This window comes from Pelophylax lessonae, assembly GCF_965119305.1.
Source record: "Pelophylax lessonae genome assembly, chromosome: 4".
NCBI lineage: Eukaryota > Metazoa > Chordata > Amphibia > Anura > Ranidae > Pelophylax > Pelophylax lessonae.
In genome coordinates, this window is record NC_138771.1 from 613,444,337 (window position 1) to 613,465,206 (window position 20,870).

General features: G+C 41.1%; 1 protein-coding gene across 1 annotated transcript in view; it reads right to left on the minus strand.

Annotated features, from left to right (window-relative positions):
* LOC309552830 (A.superbus venom factor 1-like) overlaps nt 1–20,870 on the minus strand; it is a 360,768-nt gene that overhangs the window by 149,474 nt on the left and 190,424 nt on the right. The window contains exons 13-15 of the mRNA XM_082253740.1: nt 12,915–13,127; nt 11,483–11,549; nt 6,846–6,932 (exon numbers count right to left, since the gene is read on the minus strand). Coding sequence (XP_082109866.1) covers nt 6,846–6,932; nt 11,483–11,549; nt 12,915–13,127 — 367 coding nt within the window. The remainder of the gene's footprint in view (nt 1–6,845; nt 6,933–11,482; nt 11,550–12,914; nt 13,128–20,870) is intronic.

Genomic DNA, 20,870 nt, shown 5'->3' on the forward strand with positions numbered 1-20,870 from the left:
GATAAAGAAGTAGGTATCGGCCAGTATAGGCCCCAAAAATTAGCTCACATGGGTTTACCTGACAGCTAAGAACGTAATATTTGGTGGCTGGAAGTACATTAGGCATTCGCAGGATAAAAAAGTAAGCGTCGGCCAGTATAGGCCCCAAAAATTAGACCACATGGGTTTACCTGACAGCTAAGAATGTAGTATTTGGTGGCTGGAGGTACATTAGGCATTCACAGAAAAAATAATTGTCGGCCATGAAAGGCCCCCAAAAATGGACATGAAATGCCTTTTATTCCACTGTATTTAGCAAAGACAAGGACCAGGAATTGTTGTGGGTGGATGGCGGTCTGGCAGATATTTGTAGCCCGTCATGAGGAATTTCTGAAACATGGTCTACTGGTCCCATGTGTTGAATTCCTCAGAGATCCATGCCTCATTCATTTTATAAATGCGCTTATTGGTCACGATCCCCCCTGCTGCGCTAAACATCCTTTCGGACAGGACACTGGATGGGGGGGCAAGCCAACAGTTCCATTGCAAATTGTGCAAACTCTGGCCAGAGGTCAAGCCTGCTCACCCAGTAGTCCAGGGGTTCATCACTCCTCAGAGCATCCACATCGGCCGTTAACCCAATGTAGTCGGACACCTGTTGGTCTAAGCGTTCCCTGATGATGGATCCGGAATACAGCTGTCGATGGGTCGGCTGAAAGAAGGATCTCATATCTGAATTGACCAAGACATCTTCAAACCGCCCTCTTCTTGCAGGCGCTGTTGGATTGCTACCCACAGCTGTCTCTCTGTGACTGGAAATTCCTCTGCTAGCGCACGCCCTCTGCTAGCGCACGCAAAAGCAGAATGCAGCATTTCTCAAAGCAAGGCCTGGAAGTGCTGCTTTCTGACCACCCTCTGTAATGGTGGTAACATTTCCACCATTTTTTGTTTGTACCTGGGGTCTAAGTACATTGCCAGCCAGTACTGGTCCTTGCCCTTTACGCTTTTTATACGGGGGTCCCCCTTAAAACACTGGAGCATGAAGGCCCCCATTCACACTAAACTGGAAGTGGTGTAGTGGCCTGCTTCCAGCTCATCATCCAGGATAATGTTGTCCTCGTTCTCCTTCCCCCATCCTCGGATAACACCAGGGATCCCAGAAAGGTTTAAAGGATGCTCTTCTTTCTCCTCCTCATCCTGGCACCATCCTCCTCTGACTCCTCTTCAGACTCCTGTTGTTGACTTGTCGCAGATGGAGTAGCACCCATTGGGAATTCATCCAACATTGCGACTTCCTCATCTTCCTGCTCCTCGACGGCTTGATCAATGACATGATGCAATGCATGCTCCAGAAAGAAGGCGCAAGGTACGATGTCATTGATGGCACCCTGGCCGTGACTGACCAGTTTGGTGATCTCATCGAATGGCTGCAGAAGTCTGCATGCGTCCCGCATGAGCAGCCACTGGCGAGGTGAAAAAAACCCAAGCTCCCCAGAACCTGTCCTGCCGCAGAGTTTGTACAGGTAGTCATTAACTGCATGTTTCTGCTGGAGCAGCCTATCAAGCATATGCAACGTTGAGTTCCATCGCGTCGGGCAGTCACAAATAAGATGCCTGACAGGCAGGTTGTGTCGCCGCTGAATGTCAACAAGGCGAGCCATGGCTGTGGAAGATCTTCTGAAATGGGCCAAGATTTTCCTGGCCTGCTGCAAAACATCCTGGACCCCAGGGTATTTGGCAACGAATCGCTGCACAACCAAGTTCAGGATGTGTGCAATGCATGGCACGTGTGTTATTTTGCCCTGTTTCAGCGCGCTCAGCAGATTGGCACCGTTGTCGCACACCACTTTACCAACTGTCAAATTGAGCGGTGTTAGCCAATGATCTGCCTGTGAACGCAAAGCTGAAAGGAGTGCAGGACCAGTGTGGCTCTTGAATTCAAGGCGCAACAGACACAGCACAGCATGGCAACGTCTCACCTGGCATGTGGAATAGGTTCTGGGGATCTTGGGCGGTAGCAGCGGAAGAGACGGTAGCAGTGGATAAGGAGGAGTCAGCAGAGGAGGAGAGGGAGGATGGAGGAGCAGGCCTGCATGCAATCCATAGCGGTACAACCAAATCTACATGGGTGCCACGGGTCAGAAGGTTCATCCAGAGGGCAGTAAAAGTGATATACAGTACCTTCCCTGCCCGTGTTTGCTAGACCATGTGTCTGTGGTCAGATGTATCTTGGCACCAACACTGTGTGCCAGAGATATATTCACTTGCCGCTGAACATGGCCATACAGCTCTTGAATGCCCTTCTGCAAGAAATATTTCCTGCCTGGGATCTTCCATTGTGGTGTCCCAATGGCCACAAATTTACAAAAGGCCTCCGAGTCTATCAGTTTATATGGCAGTAGTTGGCGGGCTATCAGTTCCGACAAGCCAGCAGTCAAACTTTGGGCAAGAGGGTTATCCGGCGTCATCATTTTTTTCCGCTCCAACATTTGGGCCACAGAAGCCTGCCTTTTTCCAGAACAACATGATGACGGTGTCATGGAAGGTGGAGTGGAGGACAAATGTGAGGAGAGAGAAGGAGAAGGAGAAGAGGCTGAACGGTGAGAGCCTGGAGTGTGGCTTTCTGGGTTCTGACGGTGTTGCTCCCACTGGGCTCGGTGATGGGAGTTCAGATCCCTTCTTAAGGCGGTCGTCCCTAGGTGAGTGTTGGGCTTACCGCAACGTATGCGTTGACTGCAAAGGCTGCAGATGGCAACACTGTTGTCAGCAATTGACACATTGATAAAAGCCCACACTGCGGAGCCATGTTCTGGCATCCTGGGAGCGCCAGATGTGACTGTACATGGTGTATGGCTCGCTCTTGATACATTTGCAGTCTGCTTTGTACCTCTTGTGCAATGCAAGTTCTGCCTGCCTCTCCTCCCTATCTGCCGATCCGTCTCTCCCTTTAAACACCCCTCCTCTTCCTCTCTTGTGGCCACCCACGTGATGTTCATAGACACGTCATCATCCACGTCACCTTCCCCACCACTAACATTCGAGATCTCGGAGTAGGCAGAAACAGCGGGGACCAACTTCCTTGGGCTGATCTGGGTACTGTCGTCAGAATGCTGAGTGGCGGCTGTTGCTTCCTCCTCTTCCTGATCCAAGGCCAACAATGGCTGTGCATCGCAAATGTCTTGTGATGGATCGGAAAATAATTCCAGTGACTCAAGCGGAGGGTATGAGGAGGTAGTGGTGGTGGTGTTTGTGGTGGTGTTTTTGGGGGTGCACACACCCAGATAGCAGATAGAGAGGATGAGGAGGGTGCAGAAGAGGAAGGCTGAGTGAGCCACTCAACCAAGTCTGGTGCGTCGCTTGACGTAATAGAACGCACCTTCTGAAACTTCACACTTTGGCTCCAGCCTAGTGCTACTGCCCTACCCCTACCACCCCTGCGTAAGTGTCTGCCTCTTCCTCTGCCTGTCATGTTTTTAAATTACCCTGTGACAAAAGTCTCTAGAGAATCGCAGTGTATCTGGTAAAGGGTATATAACACCCCGCTTCATACTGTGGTATTGGGGGGCCACAGGTTTTCTACACCAGTTCTACAAATAATTGGCCAGTAACTGTTGTTACTCTGTGTAGCAAAGTTAACACAGCAAAAGAGGCCAAATTTTTGCAGGACTAAAATACACTTTTAGAAAAGTATAATGTTAAATAACACCCCACTTCACTATGTAGTATTGGGGGGCCACTGGTTTATCACACCAGTTGTTCAAAAAATTGGGCAGTGAGTTTGGCACTGTGTGTATCAGACTTAACGTAGCAAACGAGGCAATATTGTTGCAGGACACAAATACACTTGTAAAAGCATACTCAGATAACACCCCACTTCAATATGTGGTATTGGGTGGCCACTGGTTTATCACACCAGTTGTTCAAAAAATTGGGCAGTGAGTTTGGCACTGTGTGTATCAGACTTAACGTAGCAAACGAGGCAATATTGTTGCAGGACACAAATACACTTGTAAAAGTATACTCAGATAACACCCCACTTCAATATGTGGTATTGGGTGGCCACTGGTCTATCACACCAGTTGTTCAAAAAATTGGCCAGGGAGTTTGGCACTGTGTGTTTCAGAGTTAACTCAGCAAAAGAGGCAATATTTTTGCAGGACACAAATACACTTGTAAAAGTATACTCAGGTAACTTCAATATGTGGTATTGGGGGGGCCACAGGTTTATTACACCAGTTCTACAAATAATTGGCCAGTAACTGTTGTCACCGTGTGTAGCACAGTTAACACAGCAAAAGAGGCCGCATTTTTGCAGGACTAAAATACACTCTTAGAGAAGTATACTGTTAAATAACACCCCACTTCAATATGTGGTATAGGGGGCCACTGGTCTATCGCACCAGTTGTTCAAAAAAATTGGCCAGTGAGTTTGGCACTGTGTGTAGCAGAGTTAAAGTGGAAGTAAACCCTCCTCTGCAACTTTTACCTATAGGTAAGCCTATGATAAGGCTTACCTATAGGTACAGTAAATATCTCCTAAACATGTACCGTTTAGGAGATACTTACCTGTCATGCAGCCAGTGACATCACTGGCGCATGCGCTCTGAAGGAACAGCCGCTGGTGCCGTTCCTTCAGAGCCCCGTGCCGTGACCATCGGCTCCCGCACGCGTGCGCGGGAGTGACGTCACCGTGGCTCCGGCCAATCAGATGACCGGATGCTGCGATCCTGGAAGACGGTCGACTGAACATGTCGCCCGTCATACAGGTAAGCGGGCGGCACGGCAGGGGCTCGTTCTAAGGTAAGTATTTCATAATGAGCTAGTATGCGATGCATACTAGCTCATTATGTGTTTCTCTTTCAGGTTTAAAAAATAAATACAAAATAAATGGGTTTACAACCTCTTTAACACAGCAAAAGAGGCAATATTGTTGCAGGACACAAATACAGTTATAAAAGTATACTCAGATAACACCCCACTTCAATATGTTGTATTGGGGGGCCACTGGTCTATCACACCAGTTGTTCAAAAAATTGGCCAGGGAGTTTGGCATTGTGTGTATCAGAGTTAATGCAGAAAAAGAGGCAATATTGTTGCAGGACACAAATACACTTAGGAAAGTATACTCAGATAACACCCCGCTTCAATCTGTGGTATTGGGGGGCCACAGGTTTTCTACACCAGTTCTACAAATAATTGGCCAGTAACTGTTGTCACTGTGTGTAGCACAGTTAACACAACAAAAGAGGCCACATTTTGGCAGGACTAAAATACACTCTTAGAAAAGTATACTGTTAAATAACACCCCACTTCAACGTGTGGTATTGGGGGGCCACTGGTCTATCATACCAGTTGTTCAAAAAATTGGCCAGTGAGTTTGGCACTGTGTGTAGCAGAGTTAACACAGCAAAAGAGGCAATATTGTTGCAGTACACAAATACACTTGTAAAAGTATACTCAGATAACACCCCACTTCAATATGTGGTATTGGGGGGCCACTGGTCTATCACACCAGTTATAATACATTAAAAGTGCTTTTGTCACTGTTTATAGTATTGCTTAAGCAACGCTCAGTCACCACACCAGTCACAATGCTGCACAGTGCACAATACAAATATAATATGCTTTCTATATTACAAAGTATATTATACCGTGGATTACACCCCTATATAGTGCACTGCACACCTATACAAAATAAATAGCAGCCCTTGAAATTACTTTTGTGGACATTAACAGAGCAATTTGTGTCACTGCTGATCTCTTTCTTGGAGCACACTGGATACCTGTCCCTATACTGAAAAACTGCACACCTATTCCAAATATATAGCAGCCCTTAACATGACTTTTGTGGACATTAACAGAGCGATTCTTGTCACTGCTGATCTCTGTCCCTAGAGCACACTGGATACCTGTCCCTAAACTGAAAAGAAAGTGTAGTAGACCTATACCAAATACCAGCCCTGAAAAGGACTTTTGTGGATCTTAACAGAGCTATTTGTGTCTGGCAATCTGTCCCTGATGCGCACAGCCAACCTCTCCCTACGCTGACAAAAAGCAGAATGTGAAATGGCTGCCAGCTCTGGTCTATTTATAAGGTAGGGGGCATGTCCATGTGCTGAAATGTTTCAATTGGCTGCCCCGTTCCACCTGATGGCTGTGTCATGGGTCAAAGTTCTCCCCAATGTAAAGGAATATGGCCGCCGCAAACAACGCCATGTGTTCGCAAAATTGGTGGGTAGCGAACTTTGCTGCAAACCTACCGCCGGGCGAACCACAAGGCCATCCCTATCAGGCACTGTCTGTGATAGCACAGCTGATCACAGAACAAAGTAAAGGGTTTCAATACAGCAGCCGTTTACCATGTGATCAGCTGTGTCCAATCACAGCTGATCATATGTAAACAAACTTGCCTGTTATTGGCATTCCCATCAGTGCAGCCCCATCAGTGTACATTAGTGCAGCCTCATCAGCGCACATCAGTGAAAAAAAAAAAAAATTACTTATCTGCTAAATTTTATAACAGAAACTAAGAAAAACTTTTTTTTTTTTTTTTAATTGTTGGTCTTTTTTTGTTGTTTAGCAAAAAAAAAAAAAAAACAGTGGTGATTAAATACCATCAAAAGAAATCTCTATCTGTCTAAAAAAAAAATGATAAAAATGCATTTGGGTACTGTGTTGCATGATCGAGCAATTGTCATTCAAACTGGAACAGCGCTGAAATCTGAAAATTGGCCTGGGCAGGAAGGGGGTGAAAGTTTCAGTATTTAAGTGGTTAAACAACCAAACAAGGAACCTGAGGCACTTGATATTATCTTTGCATTTTTTTCTTTCAATTGTATTATTATTATTTATTTATTTATTTTTACCTTGTACTGTTACAATGGTTTCAACTTCTGTATGAGGGACAATATCTTTCTCCATTAATGGATCAATCACCTCCTTCTGGACCCCACCTGTGAACAACAACCACAAAGAGATGAAAAAAGATGGGAAAGGATAGTGAAGAACCCAACACTCAACAAACTTCACTAAAATAACTAAATAACGAAAAAAAAAAAAAAAAAATATATATATATATATATATATAAATATATATTAAAAAGTTGAATAATACAGTATGTGTGTGTATATATATATATATATATATATATATAATCCCAAAATTAAAACTTTTAAAACACAATTTTGTTCCTTAAAGCAGAAGTAAACAAGCATTGTCTTGGTAAAGTGTAGGGTAGGGCATGGATTTGGTCTGTTGTATTTCCCTTGGTTGGGTACTAGATGCCCCCAAAACTTTAGAGTTAGATTCTGCTTGGAAGATGCTTGGGTTAGGTTCCAGCCTTGCCCCTGCTAGGAGAGGGGCACCCTGGGAAAGTTTTTATTAGTAAAAGTGAAGAGCTGGCAGGGAAGTTGGTTGCCATGAGGAGAGTGTTTACTGGTTGTCTCTGCAGGTGGACTGGACTAGGTCAACATGAAGGTAGTTGGGCTTTTTTTCATTTAACTTCCCCTTAGGGGGAAGCCTGAAATGGTGGAAGGACTGCTGGACTCCAGGACACCCTTCTTTAAATAAGGGGCCTCTCATCTCTTCTCTCATATCTCTGAACTATGCTGGACTGTTTGTAACTTAAGCTAAGTGTCACCACCTTCAATGGGTGGCTGAAGTATGTAAATATCTTTATTCTTCTATACAGGATGAATTGCATTCAGCAGCACTTAATACGCTCACACATATCTTATAATAATAATAAAATGTCCAAAATTAATGGTAAAACATAAGCAGTCCCTCTGATCACCAGTGAGAGTGAGTCTATTTTAATTGAGTGGCATGGAGTCCGTGTCTATGGGTTCAGCAAACTGTGGTACTCCTAATTTTAGATGAAATTAATGTGTCCATCACCACACCTCCAGTGCACCTCTCAAAATGGATACTGACCAGATATAAGATGAATCAGAAGCCCTTAAAACATTTGCTTAATAGCAAGCTCCTCCTGATTCCTCTGGCTCTGTTGCTACGATCACTACAGCCTGTGACTTCCTGTTTCCACTCAAGCCTCCCAGTTGCATGTGATCCAAATAGCCAATAGGAAAGAATCAAAAGTAGACACCAATCTACCGGTTTGCGATCTCTCACAACACCCATATCGGCGTACATTGATTATTGGCCCATCATAAACGAAATAGAGTAAGAGAACTATCCAAAAAAGAAACTCAATGGATCTATTTGACTAACACACTTGCACCTAATAGTTTAAATATAGACTTGGACCTTAACTGTTTTTTAAGCAACTATTAATAAGTCTGATCTAAAGGAGAACTGGTCCCACCTTACTTCCTGAAAATATTTTAAATAACTTTTAACACATTTATCCACTTTATATTTAAGTATCCAACTCATTTACTTAATAACTTTTATGATATTTAAGCCTGCAAAATTTTTAAGGGATTATTATATTATATATATGAGTATTTTATGATTATGCATGATTATTTATAGTATGTAATTATATGTGATTTTAATGTATCTGCTATTATTGTGATATAATCTATACATTCATTTAATCAATTTTATATGAATCTCAGTTAATAATGTTTGTGAATTTCTGAATATACTATATATATTGTATTGGGTGTATAAGTGACAATGAATAGACTGGCCTGTAGGTAGCGCCCACACACGAGTGGTACTGTGTATAATGGCATCAGTACATGATTAAATAACAAACTTTCGAAAAAAGTTTATGATGGGCCGATAATCAATGCACGCCGATATGGGTGTTGTGAGAGATTGCAAACCGGTAGATTGGTGTGGCATTGTACATTATGGCGATTACCGCGAGGTGCCGCCAGGCGATTGAATAGATAACAGTGTCAAGGAGGTGGTTCTTCTGGGCACATAAATTGGACGGCAGGAGAGTGATACCAAGGATACGCCAGACACCATCACCGCTGATCCGTGGCTCCACGCTGTAGGCTGTGCAGACACCGAAAGCGAGCAGAGAGGTAGCGTCATGCAGAGTATCTGCAACACTTATACGCTTATTATTTTATGCCAAATGTAAGCAGATTGGAAACGGGGGGTTTATATGTTAATACATTTTAAAATGATATCACACTATCCGTGCCCTACTTTTGCTTCTTTCCTATTGGCTATTTGGATCACATGCAACTGGGAGGCTTGAGTAGAAACAATAAGTCACAGGCTCTAGTGATTGTAGCAACAGAGCCAGAGGAATCAAGAGGAGCTTGCTATTAAGCAAATGTTTTAAGGGCTTCTGATTCATCTTATATCTGGTGAGTGTCCATTTTGAGGGGTGCACTGGAGGTGTGGGGAAGGACACATTCATTTCATCTAAAATTAGAGTACCACCGTTTGCTGAACCCATAGACACGGACTCCATGCCACTCAATTAAAATAGACTCACTGGTGATCAGAGGGACTGCTTATGTTTTACCATTAATTATGGACATTTTATTATTATTATAAGATACGTTTGAGCGTATACAGCGCTGCTGAGTGCGATTCATACTGTATAGAAGAATACAGTATCTGTTGCATTTTTTCATATTACCAATTTTCTTTACAGTAGCTGCTATTAGTTATTTTATTATGTAGTTTACATAAATTGTTTTACAGAATATTTCACAGTGACCACTAGCGCTGGGCATGTGTTTGAGAGGTCTTGCATCATCAGCCACATTTTTTCTATGTAAATATCTTTGCTTTCTATTGATTTGGTAAACTGTTAAAAGGCATTCTTGGAATGAAATACACCTTTTCCAAATCCCTATAACGTGACATAGAAAGAAAGAAAATTTGTGTCAAAAGGGCCAAGAACCAAAGTGAAGTCTGTTGTTCTAAGGCCTGAAACAGGTATACAGAGAACTGTCCGCAGGTACTGGCTAAGCCAGGATGGGTCACCCTGCAGATATCCCATGTGAGAGAGAGTAGGTTAGGTCCTCTGTTACGTGTCCCGTTGGCTCAGGTAGAAACGGATTAAAGAGTGGGCATGCTTCCCCACTACACAACAATCTTTGTGTATTTCTTCCAGATGTGTGCAGTAATCCAGCATGAAACCACTCCTACGAAAACAAAAACTAACAATAAATTAGGGATTGGCATAATATCGAGGGCTGATATGCACTTTTCCCGATATATCAAAATTGGCCCTGGAGGTTACCGATATTGCCGATATTTTGGGAAAGTGCATGTACCAGAGTGATGTCTGCAGCTAGAGGCATCACCCAAGTACCAGCATCCATAGCCGATGGTCGGCTGTCTTGTAACGACAACCGATGCGGCTGAGATGTCACTCGGCTGTCATAACAAGAAGCAGGAGCGGACGCCCCCTCCCCTCCAGCCGCTTTCTACGGCTCACTGGGAGACCCAGGCAACCAACCTGCACAAACGCTGAAGACCTGATCAAAGCCGCATTTGGCTCTTGTCGAGTCTCCATGCAAAAACCCAGAAGTGATGTCATGAGTGACATCACTTCCTGGTACTGTCTGGCACCAGATTCAAAACAATGACAGCATTCAAAATAGCCAAACTTGGTGTTTTGAATGCTTTTAAGTGCAGAAGAGGGGTTTGGGGTCTTTTAGACCCCCAGATCCCTCCACAAAAGTACCTGTCAAAAAAAAAATATATATATATATATTTTTTTTAAATGTACAAAAATATTGGCCAATATTGGCCGATACCAATATGCATTGGTCAAAATATCGGTATCGGCAACGAAAAACCAATATCGGTTGATCACTACTATAAATGAATTTTGTCAGTACCCCATCTAAGTCATAACTCATCTATTAGGATGTTGACGCCATAACCAAAATACAGCTCCACCTTAAACTACTTTAACCCATAGGGTGGTCACACACACAGATGTCATTTAATGTGACATCTGCAGTATGGCTAGCAATTATTTTTTTAGTATCAAACATTCAAAAAGAAAATTGAGTACAGTAAATATTGATAAAAAATTCCAGAACAATCCACTAGATAAAAATTTACAACAATGTCGTGGAACATCTCCTGAACTTTGCCATTGAAGTTTCCTGTCATACAAACCGGTCAGTGCTTTTGTCTTTTCTTGTGCAGGGTGACTGGCCTTGTATTCTCCCCACTGTAATTTCTACAGGCACCCTGTAGCCGAAGTATCTGCTGGGTCCCTTCCACAGCCCTGCTCTCTGTACAGGCTATGTTCAGCTCAGTGAGTCACCATTACTTTACCAAGGTAATATATGGGTTTACTAGGGCATTTGGTGCACACATAGTGAACTATACTATTTGTGTCTACTCAGGAGTTTATTTAAATTATTTCTTTTTGTGCCTGGAGTTTAGCTGTTATATTTTCATAGAATATTCTCTGCACATTTTCCATTTTTTTAACATAATTGAACATATACCATTGTTTAAAAAGTTTATCTCGTTTTCAGACTTCCTTTAATGATAAGGTCTCTAGCACTAAAACAAAGACAATCTGTGACCTCAGAAAGGACTTACCTTGTCCTTTCACTTGTGGTTCCAGAGTCACTGTCTTGACATTTTTTGTAATACGAACTCCTTCTGGCTAAAAGACATTGAGCAGCAATTAATTAGTTGAGTTCCTTATTGCCAAGGTCAAATCACAACATGAAAGCACCAAACATGACAATTTGCCACCCTTGGCAATGTGAATGTGGAGTTTTGGATTCAATGGATGGGTTTTCTATTAGGTTGCATTTTTTTATGGTAAAGCAGACCTTCACTCCAAAACCAATGTCTGTGCATGTGGCTCCAGCCTCACCCTCTTCCACCATCCCACCATTGAATATATATTTTTGCAACTGCATTCTTATTTTGTTGTTCTTCCTCCTTTCTTGTCTAGGTGAGAATGACATTGTGCACACATGCGCAGATGTGCAGAAAGTCTCTGGCCAGTCTTCCGGACCTTTACACATGTATTTTCCCTTTACATATGTAATAGGATGGTGCAGTTAGGGAGGACAAAGACCTCTGTTTTGTCTGCGCATGCATGCGAAAATCAGTATGTGCAAAATTGGTGTTTTGCCTTGCCTACAGTGCATCGGGAAAGTATTCACAGCACTTTACTTTTTCTACATTTTGTTATGTTACAGTCTTATTTCAAAATGGATTCATTACAACATGAAAGAAGTTTATTTGAAATCTTTACAAACCTATTAAAAATAAAAAACAAAAAAATCATATGTACAGAAGCATTCACAGCCTTTGCTCAATACTTTGTTGAAGCACCTTTGGCACCAATTACAGCCTCAAGTATTTTTGACTCTGATGCTACAAGCTTTGCACACCTATTTTTGAGTGGTTTCTCCCACTTTTCTTTGCAGGACCTCTCAAGCTCAAAATGTGGTCTTAAGGAAGCTGCACACCAAAGCAAAATGCGTTGACCATCGGAGGCGAACCAATATATCTTGGGGTATTGTAACCTATGCTGTATCAAGTCGGGGAGGTGCTGTAAAAGGGCCACATTGTACATTCATTTGTCACATGTATTATTTTAAAGTGTTTTTAATTTGTGTTTGGATGTTTTTCAAGCATCCTTTTTTAAAGATGTATATAAATAACACATTTATTAATTTTAATTGATTCGGTCTTATGTTGCTGCCAAGTCAAGTCCATCATTTGCAGGACTAGTTTCTGCATTCTATTGTGTATATTATACGTTTTGGGATGTGGCATGGGTAGAGGTCAATCTTTGTCTTGCAGTGAAAGTAAAATTCATAATTTTGGAGGAAAAGCTATTTTTGGCTGAATCACTCTGCTCATACCTGTTCAAGATAGTATAGTTAATGTTCCTACTGTATATTGGCCAGAATGTTCCTATAGATGGCCAGAATTAATCTATGGGCAAATGGAACTACTAATTCCGCTCCTGAATTTTGAAGGCACTTAAATCATCTAAACCCATACTTACCACAACCTTTAGCTTTTTCTTGACACCATCAGACAAAAAAGTTTGAAAGACTGCAGCTTTTACTTCTATGTCATGCAGACCCAGAGAGAGTGGTACAATGATAAAAGGAACAGCAAAGGATGAATGGGGTTGAATGACAACGTCTCTGCGGTATTTCGCTTTGGATGTAGACAGACTGCAGAATTCTGGGTTGTGAGTGAACTCCACTTTCACCTGAAACAAATCAACATTGCAATCAGGATGTTAAAGCTAAACTCCAGCTGATCACCTTAATACCTCAATGAAATACATACTTTATACACAATGTTGTTTTTTATTTCTGTCCATCCAATTCACAACTCTGTCTCACAGCACTGCCAGATGATGACACCACTTTCATTGTTATAGGTATAGACTATTCGGCCCTACTTTATGCATATGTTCTGACAGGAGGAGACAGTTGGCTTCGTCATCCAACTGGCAGGCTGTGTTCAGGAGGCATCACTGAGAACTGTGCCAAGTTGTACAACTTCCAATCAGTCCACATATTTGGCTGTTTGCCTGCAGTTTAGTATTCCAATATTTTGTATTTGATAAAGGCTAAACTGCTCTACTAAATTCATTTTCCCTGGCAGATGTACCCCTGGTACATGTTCTAACTGGTGGAAAATGTATCCTTTATGTTAAGTGTAGTTTAGTTGTCAAAAGCCTTACTAACAAGCAAGCAGAAATGCATTGAATGCTTATTGCTCACATAAAATGGTATACATAGTCCTAGTTGGGTTCCCATGTATGTTAAACATAAAATGTTTTTTTGTCCATGCTGCTGTCATGCCCTGACCAAATCCTACATGGAAGGTTTAGATTGGCACAGACAAATGCACAGGAAAAATGTCTGATACAAACCGTTAAGCTCAGTACACCCTTCCCTACCAGTTTTCGGTAAGATGTTTGGAAAAAGTTGATGTAGCTCTCCTGCCTTAAGCCTCGTACGCACGATCAGATTATCGGACAAATTTTCATCCGTTTTTTGTTGCATGCCAGTCTCGTATCGAAAGTGAAGATGTTACTTTCATACGAAAATTCTCGTACAACAGAATTCAACGTCAGAAGTGATGTAAATTGTTGAATTGTTTTGTATGTGTTCTTTCATTTCCGAGCATGCGTAGTCTTTCTCTAATGATTTTTTTTCAGATGAAAACTGTACTAACTAAATGAAAATTGGATGTTGTGTTTACGTACAATAAAAATTTTTACAGCCTTCACATCCAGTTTTTGTCATACAAAAAATGGTAATCAACTGTGGAAAGCACCAAACTAACGATCCTAAAATCGTCAGTTAGTTTGCAAACTAAATTTTACGTATGATTTTGTTATGTATGGGCCTTTAGGCTGGCTAATTTTAATTTTTACCTCTGCTGTACTTAGCAGCAATTTATTGTTCATATCTGGCCAGGTCTATGCCTAAGCCTGGTGGTCTATGCCTAAGCCTGGTGGATGAAAAAGCTGGATGGATTAGCCACTGGGTTATAAATATTTATTCAACATCAGTCAATCCCTGGGGGGGGGGGGCTAAAAAGTGTAACTGGGGAGAAGATAAATGTTTGGGAGGGTCTAATCAGAGTATCTCTCTTCTGGGGCCTCTGGCCCTGGGAGGCAGCCTGTGTTGCTGAAGAGATTAGGCCTCAGCATGTGTTTGGCTGGGGAGGAACTTGGACTTAAAGAAACTTACTGCAAGCACATCCCGTGAAAGCTCATCTGAAAGAAGGATGCCTTTCACTGAACAGTGTCACAGGAAAGCTGATTGGGAGCTGCCTCTGATCATCGTGAATAGGACCTTGCCTTGAGCTCCACGTGTGCCTGTGCTTTGAAGGTTAGACACCAGAGGTTGCAAAGGATTTTGACTGCTCTTACAGAGTCTCAGATTAGATGGCTGTCCCCCTACCATCAGGAATACTTAAGGCTGCTATTGAAGGACTTTACTTGAGAATCTGTCCCTCTGTACCTGCTTGTGTTTTGAAGTATCCTGCACCCTCATCCCTCCACCCACCTGTGTTCAAGTACTGTAATAAATCTTCAACAAGACACCTCAAGATGAAGCCTGAACTTTGTCAGCATGCTGTGGAGCTGGTACCTGCGTAGACAGCCTCTGGATAAGGGAGACCTGGCTTGTTTCTAGCAGCCCCTCAGCGGGTAAGTGCTACCCTCAAAACACTTCCCAATGTGTCCTGTGAGGTTCAACTCACATGGCTGTGTAGAGTCATATACTGCCAAGAATGAGCGTATTTGTATGGTGGGAAGCAAAGGTTAGGGATGGCCTTGCGGTTCTCCCGGTGGTCGCTTCGCTGCGAACTTCGCTCGTTCGCAGCCCGCCGATTTTGCGAACACATGGCGTTGTTCGCGGCGGCCATATTAGTTTACATTGGGGAGAACGTTGACCCATGACTCAGTCGTCCGTTGGAACCAGACAGCCAAATGAAACATTTCAGCACATGGACATGCCCCCTACCTCATAAATAGACGTGAGCTGGCGGCCATTTCACATTCTGTTTTTTGTCACTGTAGGGAGAGGTTTGTCGGGGTTATTGGGGGTTGATTAAAATAATAATAGAAAAAAAAAGAAAAATGATTTAAAAGCCATGTATATTCATATTATGCATAAAAGGTTCTGAACAGGACAGGATCCATCTTGTTTTTAAGGTGAAACAAAGTTCATATATACTTGTTAAACAAAATGTCTCTCACAGGCTTACAAAGGGTCTATGGTTTCAACAGAGATCTTTGTATTTCTATGTAATCGTAAATAAGATCCCTTTTGACATCTCGATCAGATAAAACTTAGTCAGTCTGACGCTATGTTAAGGGGGATATCTCAGTCTGTCTATAAGTATATAACAATGGACAATACCCCAGTATATTCTAGCAGACATTTAAAGATGAACCATATAAGTTTTTATAGAAAACATCATCATATGTAAGATGTATATTAACGATAGTACATTGTATTCTTATTAATATAGAAGTGTGAACTTGATACTTATATAATATTAGATATATAATATATATATATATATATATATACATAAGTATACTTTTCTATGATGTGTAAGGACTTGTGCGTCTTAAAAACGTATTACTTCATTTCAAGGCATGTGGTAGGAGTGTTTATATAAGGATTGCTTTGGACTGGTTTAGTGCTCAAGGTGTCGTAAATATTCCCAAACCTAGACTATATCTGACAGCCCTTTGGCATGGTCAAATAAGTAATTGCTTTTCACTAGCCGACAGGTCAATAGGTCATCAGATAACAAATTGTTTTAATTATATTAAATACAAAATCTAATGAACGGTACAATACTGCCCTCTGGAGACGAAATACCAGGTGCAGTCTTGAGATAATTTGAGATATTCCAATATAAAAATATTATATTGTGTTAAATAATATAATTATTGAAATGGCATTACTTGCCCAGGTGAATTATGGAGATACAGGTGGACATTTATGTATGTACTGGGAGTCTAGACAAAGTTTTATGTTGTGTTATATGATTAATCTCACATATAGAGAAATCATTTAACTTTATTATCCAGTATGGGGTTAATTATCAAAAGGGGTGTGTCTATGATCTCACCAGTTTAGGTATAGAATATCCCGACCAATTGGGATAATGTTTCATCCCTCTGGGTTTTACTTATGGTAATTTTTATAGTTCTTTGTTCTTACCATATAAAAGACCAACCCAGATGAGGGACGACACACTTTACACTACTGACAACACACCTCACACTTACACCACACACGCTATTACATTTTTCAATAGACTCATGCAGACATACTCCCTGATCCACATCATTCATCTGAAACTTGAAGGGAAGCCACCATCTTAAGAAAGGCGTCCATCTTAGGACTCTGGTAACGATTTGAAGCTAGCGGCTATCTTAAGTGTGGTAATTATGCCTTGCTATGTTATTTGATTTTATTCAACAATTGTTTATTCCTTCCTTATATGTTTTATATTGCATATTTAAGGGTAATGAGATTACAATCCCAGCCGTATAAACCATGGTAGATTTTTCTCTAAAAAGCTGATTTTTGTTTTTATACATTTGTATTAATATCAGATTCAGTGCATTATTTGCAATTTTAAGTCTTCCGTTTTGCATGGCTTATTCTCATTCCTTCTGCAGTGGAATGACTTTGGGCCGTGTGATTCGCAGACCATTGTAGTCTGTTTATATAGAACATTAATTTATGGCTTATACTATACCTGGGAAGAAATGGTAATCTTGCTTTAGTTTTACTTTCACTTTGTTTTATTTCACTTTGTTTTAGTTTCACTTTCATTATTGAGCTAAACATCACATTGCATTGATTATTTGAAGTTAGTATTTTTATGCAGAGTTATCGTTTTGTGTCACTTCTTGTTTGATCATATATCGTGTTTGCATGTCTGGCGAATAAATATTTTTATATATATTCCACACTGTAGACTGTACTCACTAAGATTGGTATATGCTTTTAAAAATAAATTAATCAATTAAAAAGAATTCACGACATTGATTTATGGCAATAGGTGAAGACTCTCCTTTTTCACAGATCTTTGCTTATTAACCATAAATAAATACACTGCTATATTCAGAGCAGTATAAATATTCTGACATACTGAAGTACGAGCGCAAGATATTTATTATTAAATATTCTTACATATAATGGAGGCCCTAGTGAGATAATTATTGATTTCTTACATATGCCAATCATAAATATTGATCAGGTGACATAATCAATAACAAAAAAAAAAAAAAAAAAAAAAAATTTTTGGGAAATTTTTTTTTATTAATTGTGAATGTTGATAGAAATGCCTTAAAAATGTCTACAGCAGGTAATGTTCATGCTGCCAACTCTGGCAAGGTGTGAATCCCTAGTGGTAATGCCACAACTCCAGTAGATTTGGCACAGATCATAAATGTGTGGAAACACCTCTCTGAGTCTGAAATGGTGGAATATGTAAATGCTGGTTAGAGTCATATATCAAAATCCTCAGACGTCAGGCCAATAAAGGGCATCTGACATGGGTAGAGGACAACCTGTATGTATGAACTCACCAATAAGCTTATCTAACACCAAAAGACATCGGGAAGTGTGATCACATACTTTTTGGTCATGGCCAATCTTACTGTATCTTTATGAGGAACTGCACCAGAAGGCTCAGCAAAAAGGAGTTTAGTAAAGTTTCAATCTCAACTCCAAATAAATGAGAGAATGAGATTAGGAACCTCCTTGAGCAGGTGAAAGTAACCTCTATTGGGACACATAAGTTAAGAGAATGTAGCGTGAAACTGCAAAATAGAGTAGAATTGTGGCAGAAGTCTTATAAAGTAAGCTGTAATGAAAGTAACCATTGAAAGTGAAATGTAAATGATTAATGCAATAATTAAGGAAGTTTTGAGCAAGGAAAAATGTTTTCTAGCAAAAGTTGCCGAGTAATCAGCAGTGGAAAATTAAAAAAATAAATAAATAAAATAAAAATGTAACAGTTCATGTCATGACAGGAACTCATCAGTAAATACATAGCAGAGTTCCATAAGTGTCATGGTGTCCATGCAATAAGGGTAATGCTTAATTAGTCTTGCATAAAAATATGATGTAATTATTCACAGACCCAGATATGATTCCCAGTCTGTTGGTTATGACCCAGACAAGGGGGGATAGTCAGGCAAAGAGTCCATATCCTACCCCAGCCATCTTCTAAAATATAGGAGGGAAGAAATTGGGCAGCCATGCATAAATAGGTAGGAGTCATATCAGGTCACTGCAAAAAGACTAGCACCCCTAAAAAGACACCATACACCTCCAGTTTTTTTTTAAAAAGTTTTAAAAAGAGTACTGTCCTGATTTTTTTTTTATAAAGGGTCCTTAAATATTATTGATCATCTTGAGGCCTATGAAAACAACTGTCTGTGTTGTGCCTGCAGGATGTAATTTAAAAGTCGGCCCACACAAAAACCTCACTGCTGCTAGAGCTGTTATCTACTATTTAAAATGTACACAGCACCAAAGCCCCATTGTAATTTTTGCTGTACTCAAAAGTGCCTAACACCCTTTAATGAAAGAGCCTGAGTACAACCATCTGCAATTTAAATCCCTGTGCTTTGAGGCATTGCCCATACACATAATAATAAGTTTGGCAAAGGAGCAAGATATGCCACCTAGGCCCCAAGGGGAACACCGGATACCTTAAGGAGGACACCGGACATCCCATAACAAGGGGGGGGGGGGACACCCACAATTAAATAGGGATTTGCCCCATCCTAGGGTTTCCCAAAATCCTCGGGAAGATCAAGAGCCATTTAGGCCCAGACCTCACGCCAGAACCAAGTAACTGGTTCTGATGGGGATCTGTCCCATCTGTCTGAACCCGAGAGACATAGGCACCGCAGGAGGCGGAGCCAATAATTTAACTCTGTAAAAGTTTTCAGCTGAGTAGGTGCCAAATTGATCAGCTGATCACTTGATTCACTTTGGGCACTGCAGCCCAGAATTTTAATAATTCCTCTTTAGGAACAAATCCTATGGCCAGCCAAAGGCCATAAAATCCTTAAATGCCCAAGTGGTAAGGAATCAGAGGATACACTGAATAAAGGCATAGGAAACAGAGGTTCTAACACCATTTTATCCCCAGGTCACGGCATTGAGGATCCTGAAATCCCTGTCAGGGGGGGATCTTGGTTGTTAGATACTAACTACCCTCCTATTTTTCAGTGGTCACTTCATCCCTCTGACTCAAACAGGTCGCTCAAAGCGGACACATTTCAAAAAATCGCCAATGACGGTGATATCAAGGAGGATCAAACCCTAATGACGTAATGCAGTCAGGAGGTTAAAGGTTGTATACGGTAACCAAGAAGGAATCCTCAATGCCAGGTAGTTTATTGCCTACAATAAATTGCACTGATGCCCCAAAGGGGGAGATATTATATTTTTTCCCTAAGTAGTAGGTAAACTTTAAACAAAATATTGTATTATTGTATAATTGTCCAATGTGTAGTATCCATGGCGATAAATACATCACCATGTTAATAAGCCCCAGAAGTCAGTCGCCCTAGGAAAGGTCGCATATATAGTCTCACCTTCCGTGGTGCTCATATAAAGGACTGATCACACGGTGGACTAAAGGAGAACTCTGAGAAAGCTTAGGGTACCAACATCGCATTGAAATGTCAATTGATAAGAATGTATATTCATACTGTATGTTTCATCCAATAGGAAGAGATTAACATTCCATGCCAGGTCGTTGATTGGTACAGACGATGATGTTTGCCAAAGACACAGCGATCGGATGGGTCATCTCTCCTTAAAGCCCAGCTCTGGATGGAACACCTCATTGAATTGGGTCCCTCTTCAGGAATCAAGCTGCGAGACGCCCCAGATTCTTGTTGACGGAGAGGAAGATTTGTTTCAACAGATCTTTGTGCATTTGATCCAAGGAAATCCATTGAGAGGAATCGCACTACCTCCTGTTTTCAGTTGAAGGAGATGTGAGAATGGTGCATTGCACATGTGAGAAAACCTCAGTCGAGGTGTATGACACTCTAGGCCATGCTGAAACCATTCATTATCCAACCAACATCCAAGGTTGAACGTCCAAACCGATTTCTCTGATTCCTGATTGCAAACATTGTTTTACTGCGCTTTGAATGGTAATTGCCAATGCCATTGCAGCAGTTAATTTCTGTCTACATCAAGACTTTACAAGCTGATGTTGCAGATTTCAAGGAACATTTGAGTTTCTTTACTAGGAGATCAGAATTCAAAGAGACTAACAAGGAACAGTTTGTGACATAGCTAACGCTAAGCAAAGTCGCTACGAACTGACATTTTGAACTGATTTTTTTTCTCATTTATTTTTTACCGCTTTACTTAAAAGTTATGAACAATTCCCAATATGAACTATTCTCTTAAAAAAAAAGAGAACAAGA